Source organism: Halyomorpha halys, unplaced genomic scaffold (genome assembly GCF_000696795.3).
Source record: "Halyomorpha halys isolate HHAL.00 unplaced genomic scaffold, Hhal_1.1 Scaffold2195.1, whole genome shotgun sequence".
Classification (NCBI taxonomy): Eukaryota; Metazoa; Arthropoda; class Insecta; order Hemiptera; family Pentatomidae; genus Halyomorpha; species Halyomorpha halys.
Genome location: NW_027112476.1, coordinates 99,816 through 116,433, shown reverse-complemented (window position 1 = coordinate 116,433; position 16,618 = coordinate 99,816). Strand labels below are relative to the sequence as shown.

Here is a 16,618-nt window from a genome sequence, read left to right as displayed (position 1 = left end):
GCTTGACTCGAATCGGTGATATTATGACTCAGGAGTTGATTTGAAGTCCTTATCTACTATTTTTTACTAATCCATTAGAAAACAACTGATAAAGTAAATGTAACATACGTGATAATCTGCGGGTCCAGGAGTGATCTCTATTTCGTTGGGCTTAGGCCTTTCATTAAAAATGGGCTGACCGCAATGCAAAGCTCCGATGTCTTTCGGATAGTACAAAGCATCTGCAATGATACATTTCATATTAGTTAGAAAAACAAAATTATTGCATCATTAATTCATATAATCCACTATGATGTGCAGAAAATAAAAAAAAACAAGTAAAAAGAACGGAATCTAATTGAATAATTTTACTTTGTAGCTGTTTAGAACCAACATGGAGGCACATGGACACACTTCTGGTCAGTTTCAAGTTCTAGTTACTTTAAAGAGGTCTGTTTAAGAATAGACTTTGTTTTGTTCAATTTGAACAGTTTGAGTGTGGGTGCCCCATTAATAAATCGAAAATTGATATATGTATTTATTATTGGTTGGGCGACTATTGGCATTTTATAGGTGCTCAGTGATTTTACCTCTGTAGAGATGTCAGGAGGCCCCAAAATGCCTTTAGTTCCACTTAAAATTATGAAATCAACTAATGAAATGAATGAACGTACTTTATAATGTCTAAAGTCCCATCTAACCTGAAACCAAAGTCGGAATAAACGATAGCAATTTAAAACTAGAAAATAAAAAAACAATTAGTTACATCAAATTAAAGTTAACTGACATTAGTATTCTTCTGGGATCATAAATGTTGTTCTCAGAAACCAAAACAATCATGTAACGGATCAAATGAACCCAAATTAAGCAACAAAAGATTAGCATTTTTTTTTATGTGGCGAAACGATATAAAAATATCAATATATATTTTTATTTATATATAGGATATATATAGTATAGCATAGTGTAGTAACTGGTAATAATTTTGAATGAATTTGTTCTCGGGCCAAGCATGGACACATCAATATTGCACAACCAACAACTGACCACACCACACCGCATCACCAATGAGAAGAGGACCATCCAATCAGGGTACGGCTAGCAGATGGATGGCACTACGAGAGGGTTAATGGCCGCTATGTCTTTGTCCACCCTGACCCAGTTCCGACATCTCCTCATCACCACTGAGTGGAGATCCTTTTCTCTCAGTATGGCCCACTACCTTCCGCAGTAATTAGCAGATGGCTTATACGAACCGGACCATTAGCAAAAAGGTTATAAAAAAATATTACCTATGATGTCATATATTCTGCATCCGTGCTGAATTATTGCAATGTAGGCAACAATCCAGGGCGCCGCGCATCTTCGGACCCCCGTAGTCCATGACACGAATGAGTTTGTGGAAATTTGACTCTACTTACGCTCACCAAGTTTTGAGCAGATTGTTGGAATCATGTTGAAGTAATCGCTAGTTTTTCCGATTATCAAAAAAAAAAAAGACCAAGACCAGAATGGGTTAGAGTTTTGAGAAAATATTTGTATTCTTCTGTTGCAATAAAAATACATACTTGCGGTGGAAATAACGAATATTAACATTTTCCTGCCAAGAATAAAACAGTTTAACAAAGCCATAAACATATGCATGCAATCAGGAGAGATCAGGCGGTCTAGATTTTGTTCCGATCCAGTTTCTATTTTCTCCCGTATTAATTCATAAAATCCTTTAATATTTCGTATTTTTTTATTATTGATAACATTGAGAGTTGCATTTATTTTTTTCAAATAAACAAAATTAAAGGTGCTTTGGTAGAAGATGTTTCAGACATTCGTTATTTAAGCCCTTTCATACTGCTTCAATTTAGATTTTAAGATTGATAGATTTATTTATTGGTAGATATTACAATCTGCCACACAGTTGTGGGCAATAGGTAATAGTGATGAATGATCTCATACATACTAAAATAATAAATAAAATAAAATAAAATAAAAAAAAAACTCTCTTAAAATATATACAAACAAAAGAATAGACAAATGAACATAATCAGACTATCTGTATGAAAAATAAATAAATAAAATAACATAATGATAAAATAATATATACAATATTTACAGAATCGACCTGAGGATCCCTGAGTCCACTCTATCCCCCACGTGTGAGGGGTAGAGCAGAGCTCAAAAGATTCCAGCGCATCCCTCTCGCCGCATCACTGGTAATGAGCCAGTGGAGGCTGAGCAAGTGCGCTAAAGCCGCAAACATTTAACTTGAGTGGAGAATCTGACCATTGCCAGAACTCCAGTTACTCATTTTTATTTTAATAAGTCTCTTGGGCACTGCCGTTTCAACCTTCTAGGTGGGCTGTAGGGATGGGTGGAACTAGATAAGGTTTGAACCAAAGGATTAGGATGGTTGGAAAGGTGTATATGGAATTTTGAGAATTTGTTTGGTATGATATCAAGGACAAAAGGGATATGTAGGTCATGGTGTAGTGTTCTGTTGGAAGCGTAGTAGGGTGCATTAACTATGGTTCTAAGGATTTTGGATTGAAAGGATTGGATACGTTTGATGTTCGACGGTTTAGCTGTTCCCCAAAGTTCAAGTCCGTAGATCCAGATAGGTCGGAGTATAGTCTTATAAATTAGTAGTTTGTTTTCTAGTGAAAGATGAGAGGTCCGGCTGAGCAGTCGGTATAGTTGCCTGAATCGTCTGTTGAGTTCTTGTCTTTTGAGTCTGTTATGTTGGTTCCAGGTGAGTCTTTTGTCCAAAATGAATCCGAGGTATCGCACTGTGTCGGATCTGGGAAAAGGTATATTATTAAGAGTAACAGGTGGACAGAAGCTTCGGCGGAGAGTGAAAGTCACATGGGTCCATTTCGATACATTGACTTTTATCCGGCATTGGTTGCACCATTGCTCAATCCGGGTGAGGTGTTTTTGGAGATTGGATGAGGCTGTTACAGGATCGGGATGGAAGGATAGGATAGCTGTATCATCAGCAAATGTTGCCAGGAATGTGTCTGGAGTGATGGGAATGTCAACAGTGAAGAGGATGTAGAGGACAGGACCCAGGACACTCCCTTGGGGAACTCCTGCCTCGATGGGGTAGATATTTGAGTACTCAGGACCACTGCGAACTCGAAAGGAACAATCTGAGAGGTAGGAGCGGAGGGTATAAGGTTTGGGGTAATATGGATTTGAGCTTGAAAAGCAATCCGGAATGCCATACCCGGTCAAAAGCACTGCTTCCATTAAAGAGCATTCATGGCACCCCAGACCATATACACGCATTAAATATGCAGTTTCAGTTTCGTAAGACTTTTCATTTTTTTAGCAAGGCTGTTACAACCACACATACCATTTTGCGAGAATTGATTTTTTGGACTCAGGAAACCTCAAACATTTATTAACGTCATAAACTAAAATTCAAATTTTATTTACAATACTTTTTTCTTCTATATATTTTATGTATAAGCAAGTGAAAGTAAAAATTATTTTCGTTCTTTAAGGCTTATTTAATAAATAAATCTAACAAATGTGCAAACAGAAAGCCATAGAATATTATCAGCAGCCATAGTAAGCTAGAGACTGTTTGGAAGCGAAAGAACTGAATTAATGAAACAGCTAATGAACAAGCTCCTTAATTTCCTGAAAGGAAGGGCATCAATTTGTCCTTGAAACTCTACAAGACCGATTTAATTAAAAGGCTTCACGTCACGTTGAGTTGTCTTGTAATGTCCTGAAGCCCGTATATCACAAAGGACTAACAAAGATTAAACAAAAATAAATAATCTGGTGAAATTTACACCTTTAAAATTTAGAATAAAACAGTCGGTATAAGATCAAATTGATTCTCAGTTCCCAAAAAGAAATAAAAAACAACCATTAATATAATACTAAAATTTAAAAATTTATTCTTCGTTTAAGTTACTCTTTCCTCGGAGAAAGAGAAGGAAGAGTTCTCTCCTCTCCAATCTCTCATAGCTAATTTTTTTTTATTTAGCTTTTAATTTATTATTTACTTATTCCCATCCCTCATTTCTTAAGGCATTGATAAATTATAAAAGGCTTAATCATAAAATATAAATTGGCATAACTAAGATATGAACAAGGAGTAGGAGCTATACCGTACCCTGAAAACTTTCATATCATAAATTTTCTATTGATATAAATTAGAAATATACACCGATTAGGGTCTATGCAGTGCAATACTACAGATATAACTTAGAAATTAACACAGGAGAGGGTTATACAGCACTGTCAGCAGAAGTATACTACAGTTTTTATTATTATAGACTTTTTCTACACGTAAATCGTCAAGATTATAAAAAAAAGTTTTCTTTTTTTTTTGTGATTTATGTATACTACACGCGCTGGATCAAAAAAGTGATAAGAATTCGTCCTCAAATCTTTTTTTTTTGTGTGTGTGAAGTTGATATTATTAGGGCAGTTACTAAAATTTTTTTTTTTTTAATTCAGTTAAGCATGTTGAGAACAATTATTAAATCCAATTGTACATTATTCTTTATTTTGAAAATATCATGGAATTTGTTTCACTTTATATCATTATAATAACTATAATCATAGTTTACACTTTTAAAATTAAAATGATCCAACTGATACATCACAAACACTAGACACACATAACATCTATTGAAGAATGGTGTCAAACCTGGAGAATCAAAATAAATCCTGACAAATCCCACCTACTCTCCGTCGTAAACCTCTGCCCTCATGTCCTACAGTATTCTTTCTAAATACTCCCCTAACGCCTGTTGAACAGATTCGATACTTAGGACTCCATCTTGACAAGAGACTTACTTGGAATCCACACACAAGACTGAAACGACAAGAAACTGCTTGTAGATTCCGATTGCTACAACACTTACTTGACAAACGCTCTAAACTTCCCGTTCACTACAAAAAATTAGTATACACCACGATAATCAGACCAATTTGGACATATGGAATTGAGCTCTGGGGCTCCACCAAACCATCAAATTCTTTCAATCCAAAATCCTACGTAAAATCCTTGATGCTCCTTATTACGTTACAAATAAACTCAATCACAAAGACCTTAACATCCCATTCGTTGCAGAATTGGCCCAATACAGATATGCATCTTTTCATTCCAAACTCCTTAACCATCCTAACCCATTAATTCTTAATCTTTCATCCTTAACAATCCCTGATGATCCTCCGAGGCGTCTGAAAAGAAGATGGCCACGGGACCTTCTAATTTAAATTAATGTTTGAAGTACCACCGTTGGGTGGTTCCTTCCCAAGATTTTCAAGTGTATATGAAATATAAAACATATTTACTTATTGCATTATTTTGTACAGTTGTAAATTATATTAAATAAAAAAAAAAATTAAAATGTAAAATTTTATGTAAAGTTTTTTTATGATGTTATTTATTATACAAGATAAATAGAACCTTTTTTATTTCATCGCTATAATAATTAATTTTTCTTGTGAACTAATGAGAAACCGTTCCAAAGACAATGAATCAAGCTAAAGCAGAAAGGACGGACCAAGAGAAAAGACTGGGTGACCTTAATGGAAGCTGAATGTGTTTCCAAAATTATTTATCAGGACAGAGAGTAAGAGAAGAAAGGCAGGACTAATCCGTTAAACGAAGGGCCTGCCTGGAATTATGAATAATATTACACGAGAGAGCGGAGCCTGCTTCCAGTTTAAGTGAAAAGAGTCAGTCAGTCTAATCCGTCTATTCAGTCCGGGCTTGGTCGGTAATTAAAATCAGACTGAGAGGTAAGTGACATGCTAAGGCTTAGTTCATACTACGCTCAAATTTCTGTGATCAGATAATTATATGTAAGAAAAATATTGACTATAATAAAGGAAGAATTATAAATGATCTAAGAATTGAAAAAAATAAATAAATAGCAAATTTTATTATGAATATTAATGTAAGGGATTAATATCATGAGTATAATGAGATTTGGATAAATATAATAATCATTAAATTGGTGATCAGTAAGTACAACAGAAAAAAAATCTAAATAAATCAATAAACTAAAGAAGAAACATTCATCTGCGGCTAACGCACTTCATCTCCACTGGATTTCAATATCAGGGACGCTGTTGAGAGAGAATTGCATGGATCCTCTTGAGGGAATTCTGCCTTTTCCCCCACAAGTGAGAGGACAAGATTCTGCAAGTAATTTTGCATAGTGACAATTAATACTGTATTCAGGAATGAATGTGTTTAATATGTTTGTTTTATTTAATTTAACATTCACTTTTAGTTTGTTTATTTTTTTTTCTATTTATTTAAATATCGGTAAGTATGGTGTAATGTACTCTCCTATCTCAATTACAACTGTCCTTAATCAAGGCACACAAAACGACAGTCATTATCGAATTCGGGATCATAAATCAATAACTTTAGCGGTTAATCATAACATTTAATAACTACCATCTATGCGATCAATATCATGCTTTCAAGATGTTGAAATATTTTTCTAATGAGCCAAACGAACCGTACCGAAACGGGTGATGTTATACGAAATTTCTCTTCTATTTAAATTTAACAAAATTTAAATCTAAATTTCAGCAAAGGGATAGTTCTTTCGTATTAAAAAGGAAAAATTGTAGATTTTGAATTATTTTCCTTTTATTAGGACATCAATATTTTTCACAATAACGTATCATTCCATTTCTATTTCCTATTATAATAGTTAATATTTCCTTTAATTACAATCTATTGATTTTAAAAAAATAAAGTACATAATTATTAAAGTTTATGATGAAAATTGTTCAAGTTTAAGCAACGCGACCGTATGAAGTAAATTGTGACAGTATAAATACGTCATGACACTAAATTTTCAAGTATAAGATCAACCCTACAGAAAAGACAAAACATTTTTTTTTTTATTGTCTAGATGAGCAAATAGAATCAAATAACCATCCCTAACCAACATAATATGATTAATTTTGAGAAGGGAAATGGGAGATGGTATTATGATGGAGTGTTTCCATACTTAGTTTAGGAACAGTGTCAAAACGACATTAAAGCTTCATTCAAATGTGTTTTAAATTTTAACTATTTTATTTATATTATCCTCCGCTTTCAATGACAAAAATATCATATTCGCACTTAAATTGAACAGTTCTTGTAATGAACTTGTTTCCGTAGTTACATCTTAACAACATCAAAGTGTTCAGCGGTTGTTTTCAGGCACGTTATAAGTTTTATTACTTTACGTGTAGGAAACCCGATAAAAAGGACGATTTTAATCACTTGTAATAATCACCTACTCACTCTCACCCTATCTCTGAACATAATATTAATTTAACCTTTAATTCATCATTTATCAGTATGTTCATCATAAATAAATTAGAGCTTTAATAATGATTTTTCCATAGATATAAATCAGAAATGGAAAAGGAGAAGGGTCTCTGCAGTACCTCCTGTACATAATCATAAATTTTCCGTAGATATGACTTATAAATGGACACGAATAATAGGCTCTAAAGTACCCCCAATGTCGATTAAAAAAACATACAAACGGGTTTTATTATACAGATAAGATTTGAACCCTAGTAAAATATTGAGTAAAAAAAGATATGTCTTATAATTTAATAATTATATTTTATAAAGCATAATATCTAGCAAAACATACTGCTAGTAAGATATAAAAATAAATTTGATATCTAATTCATAAGATTGTTTAAACCAGATCAAGAACTAAGGATGATGACCCTTATAAATCGATGCAGAAAGCAATTCCTAACATAGGCACGATAAGACAACTCTTGACTTAATGTATGGCCGAGAATCGAATATAGCTAAATCAGGGGCATAAAGTTGGTCATATCGAGAGGGACTTTACCGGGTGGCAGTCCCAGTGGCCCCAACAACGACCCTTATCAACTGCTTCGCTATCGCCCAAACATGGGTCATAGAGGTCCTATGTCTTGTTCTAATAGTCTGTCTGTTAGCGGGCTTAGATACCATCAGAAGGATAATGAAGACTACTGTGAATTCCATAATTTTCCAAACCCAAGAAGTCTGCTTACTTATCACACTGGGAAAAAAATGTTAATTTAAATAGCATTTAAAATTGGTAGTACTGATTGTGAAAGATGGAACGCTGTTATTCAGTTTTATCTGATTCGTAGATAACAGTTAAAGATAACAGAGTAATAAATATGCGTAATCAAATTATTTATAAGACATATAAGGATTTCTAACCTGGGAACCCTGGTTACAGATGATAACAAAGTAGAGAGCGAAATAGAAGCCAGGATAGCAACAGGGAATAAATGTTATTTCTCTCTGCAGAAAATACTGATTTTTAGAGCTCTCTCTAAAAGGATGATAGTGGTCATTTACAAAACCATCGTAAGGCCAGTAGTGATCAACGGGGGAGAAACATGGGCCTTGACAAGAAAAGCAGAACAGATGCTCAACTCCTGGAAAAGTATTGAGAAGGATATGGGGAGGAGTCTCGGAGAATGGAGTCTGGAGAAGAAGAAGGAATGAGGAACTGATAAATTTGTACGGAAAACCCAGAATCGTGGTGTTAATAAAAAGTGCAAGATTAATGTTGTTAGGACACGTTGAGAGGATGCCCGATGAAATGATTCCCAAAAAGATGGTTTATGGCAAACCAGATGGCAAACGGTAAAGAGAATCAGATGGCTGGACGATGTGGAGGACGATTTGAAGCTCTTGAAGGTTGGCAGATGGAAGGAGAAAGCAAGAGACCGTGTAGAATTTCGTTTTCATACGATTAACTAAAGACCCTAAAATTAAAATTTTTTGGAGAGTAAGTGAAGAGAACAACAAAAGTGGAACATTTTTCTTTGTAAACGTTTTGGTCTAACTTGAAGGCCTACACGACTGTCTAAAAGATTGTAGGCTTAATCCGTTGCCATACGATGCTATGAAAGTTTGTCCCAGTTGAATTGAATGTATCATAAAACGAATGTTCAGAAGTTAGGAAGAAGCTCATAGCGGGACACTCGGACACACAATGGGTCCCACTATCATGAGTCCAACGTCAGGTGATCATAGAATCATGTAACACCTTGACAGGTTTTTGGCACTTACACAATAAAAATAAGTATACCCAGAGGTGGGTAAAGATTAATTATAAATACAACTTTAATTACATTGACATTAAATAATGATAAATAGTTATTAAATATTAAATAATGAGCCATTAATAACTAAAAAATTTATCCATGAATTTAGCCATTTATATGTTTATTCATAACTAATTTTTGCCCAAGTCTCGTTTAAACCTTTAATGTCCTCTTAGCTAACCGTAACTCTCTGATTCCCTCCCCCGACTAACTTCATGTGAGTTAAAATATAAAATAAAGCTAACAATATTATACAACATTCATGGCTCACTGGAATCATAGGCCCACTTTAAATTGATGTGAAGTTATTGGCTATTTTTATTTTCTTTATTTTGTGATTATATTATTTTGCTACTATTTAGTAAGTATTATTATAAAGTAATTAAACTTATTTTTATTATTATTATCATTGTTTTCTTTCTGGTTTATTTAATTTTTCATTATTATATCCTATGTATATAATATGAATGTAAACTATGAGCTTCAATACTCATTACTCTTTATAACAACAAACAAGATTCTCCTTTATTGTATTAATATTTATCAATAAATAGTACATTGTATATTTGTATACATAGCGTATTTTTTCTATGTATATTAAGGTTGAAATTTTGTTATAGCAGAATAAAAAACAAAAAAAACATGCATTATAGAAATAATCAAACTTCAAGAAAACTAAAAAGCATACACACATGATGTTTGTTTTTGTTTTTTTTCTAAAAGTAACGTTAATACACTAAAAAAATCCTCTTCAGAGTTAATTTGATTGGTTTTCTTCAAGTTTGTTCAATCAAAGCGGTTGTTTCGGTTATCTCGGCCCGAATCGGAATAATCAGAAAGGTCTGAATAGAAGCGTCCTTCCTCCTGCTCCTTCCATTATCCTGAGAATCCTTAAAAAAAGAATTCGATCGCCAGTGGAGAGGGCTTCACGTAATTGAAACGTTGCATCTTTCTCCCCGACGGGCATCCAGATAAAGATCTGGAGGGAGGAAACCATAAGAAAAATCTAATCGATAATTGAAATTATGGCGAGGGAGGGCCAATGGTGCGGAGGTGCGTCTCTGCGCTTTATCATGGGCGGGCGACTGTTCTTGAAAGCCTTAGGGAAGACCAAGGGGCTAATGCTTCGGAACAGATCAACTTAGTGCAGCCAACGAACGCGTCATGTATAGAATAGAGTGTGCCTGTGGTTGTTTTGTCATAATTGCTGTGGTTACAATTATAATTGTTACATAATCACAATTGGTGTTGTCATCAGAGGATGGTGAAATGCCTAATCACTTCTTGGGTGGTTCGATTTCCTCATGTGGATACAAACATCTATAACTAATGTTCAATCTTATTATCGGGCACTATTACTCAATCCTTGTTTCATACCATGTTCGAATCCTTCCTGGGTATCCAAAGTTTTCTTAAAAAACATTTTTTATACCCTTCACAATAATTTTCAGTGCAAAGTTGAGTTGGGAAATAATTATTATTTCTAACATAAATTAAATACATAATCACGACGTTTTCCAATTTAAGCCACTTTTTCACTCAATTTAACGAATTTAACTATCTAAAGTTTTCTCTAAGACTGATCAGTAGCGCTCCCTCCTACATCATAGTACAAGAGCCCAAGAGGAGAAAAAAGACAGTTATTTCACCCTAATTTTCGATTACTTAATTGAAAACTAGGTATAATTACTAGTCAAAATTGATGAGTCTGCCAAGCATAGGTAGGGGGAATAAATAATGGCGGCTGTTTCAAAACGTTAAAAATAATTAATTTTTTATTCGGAGCTCTATATCTTTACAACTATTAAAAAAAATAGAAAATCTAAGAGAACATCATTTGAAATAGCGTAAATTTGCTAAAATGTAAGCCCTAATAGAGCTATTTACGTTCAATAGTTCTCGCGATATAGCTTTTTAAAAAGCAACATTTCATAAAAATGTTTATTTATTTTGAGAAATCTATATCTCAGGAACTATGTGACGTACAGATGTCTATTAGCACTCAAATTAAAGCTATTTTAATGAGCCATAAAGTACTTTACGACGTTTATCTACGTAGTACTTTTCATGAAGTTTGCTAAAATAAATTGATTTATAGTCGTTCAGACAAATTTTCATTTGCCAAATTTATATTCATATGTTAATATCACAAAAACTACTACCCCTACGAAGATAAGTGTCATAAACTACTTTATAGTAAGTTAAATTTCATTTCTTTTGTGTGTTGGCAGACATATGTGCGTATTATGGGTCTAGAGATATATTTTTTCAAAAATCCAATATTTTATACTAACAACTAGAAATTATCATCTTGTGAGTTTATTTCGTCAAATATAAGACTACTACGCCGACAAAGATAAACATTATTAACGATTTTATAGTAAATTTAACTAGCTTTAATTTGAGTGCAGACATCTGTACGTCTAATGGTTTCTGAAATAAAGTTTTTCATAAATCAAACTTATTGTCCGAAAAACAAGAAATCATAAATTGCCACTTAAACTTTTAGAGCAGATAAATGATTGCTGATGGACATCTGTACGTCACATAGTTCCTAAGATATAGATTTATCAAAATAAATTAACTAACTACTGATATTTCAGTATATTTTTATGAAATGTTGCTTTTTAAAAGGCTATATCTCGAGAACTATTGGACGTAAATAGCTCTATTAGGGCTAATATTTCAGAAAATTTATTCTTCTTTAAATAATGGTCTGTTAGATTTTCTAGTGTTGTTAGTAGTTTTATAATGAAAAACTAATGTCTTTTTAAGGTTTTGAAACTGCCACCATTTTTTATTTCCCCTACCTATACTTGGCAGACTCATCAGTTTTGACTAGTAATTATACATAGTTTTCGTTCAAATCCCTGCACGAGAATGGGACCAGACTATATCGGAACAATAGCTGCTAACTAGTGATAAAGTTTCATGCAGACAGTAGTCTTCCACCTTATATGGTGTTTTCCCATTATACCCCACCTGCCCGTTTCCTCCAAACTTCTCTTATGTACGTGGAGGAAGCAGGAAAAGTAGTTTAAGTTTAAAAAAAATTGGTCACATTAGGTTAAGTGTTTTGCGCATTAAAAAATATTTAAATTCTGTCATATACCACTTTTATAGCCCTCATACAGAAAAAAGAAAGAAAAAAAATTGTAAATAACCAATAGTACTCACAAAATTAAATAATAATAATAAAATACGGTAAGTAAAAAAAAAAAAATACAATTATGATATGTATAAATAAAAATATACAGCCCTCCCTAGACAGTTAGTTTAAACAAAATAGATGGAATCAATAAACAATTTACGAATTGTCATATAACCCAGTAGTAGGGTATTGATTAACTTTTTTTGACAATTCAAAAAAGGTATGATCATCCCTCTTAATGTAGCTTCTAAACTCTGCAAAGGCTGAATCGATCAGGCCAGTAGTTCATGATCTTTCACACACTTAACATGCAAAGTTGTTCACATTAAATCTACACTGAATTTTAAAAAAATAAAATTACGCTTTTAGCTAGAAACTAAATCCAATGGTTGTTATAGTTTGAAGAACATAAGTATTCAAAGAGATAGTAGAAGATAAAGTAGAAGCTGCAAAGAAGAGCTTACTCATAGCCAGAACCCTCTTCTCTGCGGAAGTCAGTCCTACCGACCGGAACTAAGGGTATAAGTGAGCAGGCAACTGCCCCATTGGTGAAGCCACTTACCATTGAGAGGGGTGTGCCTCTCTCTCTACACGCCTTCAGGGTAAGACCTAGTATCTATTTCCCATCTATAGCAAAATTTTTCCTTCTTTTTTTATTTCTTCATAATACTTGTCTCATTGTGTACATTGATATCACATCAATACCTTGGGTTCAGTACACACATAAAGAAAAATCACGAGACATCGTACAACTCAGAAGACTATCTATAATAACATTGCCACAATATTCCTCCCAGATTTTCAAATGAGATAAAAAAATCAATCTAAAACTCTTAGGACTTACTAAGAATGCTGCTTGTTACATTTCATATTTATATATTAACTAGCAAACATTTAGCTAATAAATAAGGACTTATATATAGGAACACAAATATATATACTTTCACAGGAAATTTTAAATATTTCACGCTTTTACCAACGTATTGGTAAATTGGAAAAACAATTTTTTTCTTTTAGCTATAACGTGATTTACACGTTTTAGATACCTTTAACTTCATAGTAGTGACTTTCATTTAATCCTGTTCTTTCGGTATCGTTCCCCAATTTCAAAGAGCGTAACGTATGGGCCTCTTTCTAAACGTAAATATAAATATAAGACTACTTTGAGTGATTGATTAGAAGGTGAATCATAACGAAAAAAAAAATTTGTTTTTAGTATTTTTTAAAAATTTAAATACTCCCGATGTTTCCATCTCTAGCTACCCAATAGATAACGTACGGATAAAGGTTTAAAGGGCAAGCTGGGATGTAGGTGATAGGATTCAGTTAGTGCTGACTGGTTGAAAAAGGATACAGTTAATAATTTTCTAAAAAGTAAAATTTCAATCAAGAATGAATCAAACGAAATCTAAATGACCGAATTTAAATAAAGGCAAATACAACTTTAAGTTAACTGCATAATGTTATCCGTAACTGCGTAATGTAAGTCCGTTTACAGGATAAACGGAAAGAAGGGGAGTGGAGAAATAAGAAAGAAAGAGAAAGATAAATGAGCGGAAAATGAAATGAAACTTTGCCGAATTTCTTGTCTGAATAAACTGAAGCAGGAACAAAGCGATGAAATTTTAATTAAACGAGACAAAAGTGCGGAAACAATGGCAAAGTGAAAGAGTTAGAATTAATAAAGACGTATCCACACTTAGGAGGAGGAAGAATAGAAATTCCATTTTACTGCTGGGTGGAGCACAACTGCGAGTCGGGGTTAAGTTTTGATACATGCAAATTCGGCATCCCCTTGAGGCCTTCTTCGGGGGTCGAGGGGGCTCCGTACTGCCTTCCGAGAATTCACTCGCCATTAGGCGTTAAATATAACCAGAGTTTAAGGAAACAAATGTTTGTGATTGTCTGAGAATAGTGGTGTCCCATTCACACAAGCACACACACTACTCATCTAAAAACAATAGCAGGGTTATAGAACAAAAAATATTAAAAGTCCCTTAAGTATATAAAAAAAAATCTGTATTTTTACTTGCCTAATCTTTCAAAATTCATACTTTTACTAATACATTTTTTTCGTTGATTATGACTATTATGTACCACGGTTTTTGGAAGATTAGTAGTTGAACCTATGTGATGATGGTAGGAAGATGATCCAAGTGGAGGTCAAAAATAGAAGTAGCAGAAAATATTTTCAATAAATAGATTTGTCTGCTACTTTTGAACCTTTTTTGACAACCACTCGGGCCATCTTACTACTATTAATCCTTTTCTTAGTAGTTTTTAGTCAATTATTTTTATATTTTATTTAATTATAATCGTTGAAATAGTACGTATTAATTACATTAACACACAAAAAATATTTTTGAAAAAAAAAATTCTAATTCTAAGTTCCAACAGTTATGAGTTTATCCCTTTATTTAATTGACTAACATCAATTGCCCATAGGATTGATTGCCCTTTGCTCAAACTAAATATTATACAACTTCTATTGTTCACTAAAATTATAAGCTTATTTGAAATTGATGTAAAATTATTGGTTTTTAACTTTGTGTTCTATCTTTTAGTCTGAAATTTGCAAAAGGAAAAATATTTCGTATATCGGTTCTATCCAAATCAATTACATAGCCCTTCAACAAATATTATTCAAACATGTTCTCAGTCTTAGTAGGATTTTAAATATTAATATTTTATAATACTGTAATATATGATACAGTATTATAAAATATTAATATAATTGGTTCCAAAATACCCGGTTGAGGTAAATCACCAACAATTTATAAATCTTTTCCTACTCGATTTTTTTAAATACTTGTGTATATCTAAAATATTTAGAGCTGAAATATAAATCCTAAAAACTGGATTAAGCAGTAAAACTAATTAGTTTAATTATTAGAGGTGGGGAGGTGAATCGGCAATTGATTCTTCAGAAAGAATTGTACTCTCAAGTGATTCACGACAGATTCGGTCGATACTTTATCCTGAAGAGTCGAAGAAGTGTGAATGGATTTTCGACACCCGATGGTTCTTTCAACAAAGCAGAGAGAAAATGCACGTCTGCTAGTATCCTACGCTACAGACATTATTTATCTAACTTTCACATTTTTGAATCTCAAGAATGACTTATCTTAAAAAAAATAAAACTTTTATAATTTAAAATCATATAATTTTTTAAGAAAAAAATTAAAATGTACCTAATATCTCTGACCTAGATAATGCTGAAAATTTGCAATCATAGCTCTAGGTTAACAATTTAGTACAAATAGCTGCCCACTCACCCACCCCACATTCTTGGGGTAAAAGTAGAAGGAAATTAAATTCTAAGAGGAATAAATTTCACCCAATTATACCATTCTTGGGTTCAGGACTATAATTTATTATAGGAATGTTTCATATGAAATTTCAGTTTTTACAGGAAGGGTAATTTAGTAAAGCAACATAATAAAATCAAAACATTTTTATTCAAAATTTCTATACATTTTTTCTTTACCTCATTTTCTATACCCTTCCTCCAACGTCTTATCAGCTTTTCAATCCCAGAAAATGAGTTTTTGACCTGAGTATCCTTTTCAAAAAATTTACCTTTAAGAAAGTTGCCTAAATTTCTGAACAGATGTTGAAAATAAGTCTGGTGAATAAATAAGGTGTGAAAGGACTACATAACACAACTCGTTTAGTATTCTTCACTGTCTGTTGTAAAACATGAGGTCTGGCACTGTCCTGTAAGAGTATAGGTCCCTTCCGATTAAACAATGCAGGTTGTTTTTTGACAAGTTTTTGATGCATTATGTCAATATCAATGCAGTACAATGCGGATTTGATGGTTTCACCTATCCGGGGTAAAAAGGAGAAATGAATTATTTCTACCATCTACCACCACACAGAAACCAATAATTTTTTTAGATACAAATTTGGCATATGTCCCAGTCTTTCATAAATATTTAACCACTGACATGACCAACACTTGTTGTCATATATAATCCACTTTTCATCACTCATGATTATCCTTTTGAGAAAAGGCTTATTTTTTTGTCTAGGAAGCAGTGAAACGCAACTTTTTGGCAAGGGTATTCTTCCACAGCAAATTCATCATTGTTAATTACTGCTGGTCTTCCTCTGGGTTGGTTATCAAAATCTGTGTCACCAAACAAAAAATTTTCAAACTACTGATGAATGGTCTATTCATTACAACACGCTTCTATGAATGCTGAGGTAATGTTTCTTGCTGCATGGGCTGCCGAGTGTCCAAGTTTAAACTCATAAAAAGAAAAATTATGTTTACACAGGCATATTTGATGGCATACTAAACAATATGCAATCAATTGGAATGGCAGTAAATATTATCCAAAAAGTGAGAATTCATAACAGTTCATTATGATTTGT

The 16,618-nt window shown here is 33.0% G+C and overlaps 1 protein-coding gene across 2 annotated transcripts in view; it reads right to left on the bottom strand.

Moving 5' to 3' along the window:
• LOC106691264 (uncharacterized) overlaps positions 1-16,618 on the bottom strand; it is a 59,737-nt gene that overhangs the window by 14,260 nt on the left and 28,859 nt on the right. For both annotated transcript variants that reach the window (XM_014436978.2, XM_014436977.2), the window contains exon 11: positions 109-221. In XM_014436978.2, the coding sequence (XP_014292464.1) occupies positions 109-221 (113 nt within the window). The remainder of the gene's footprint in view (positions 1-108; positions 222-16,618) is intronic.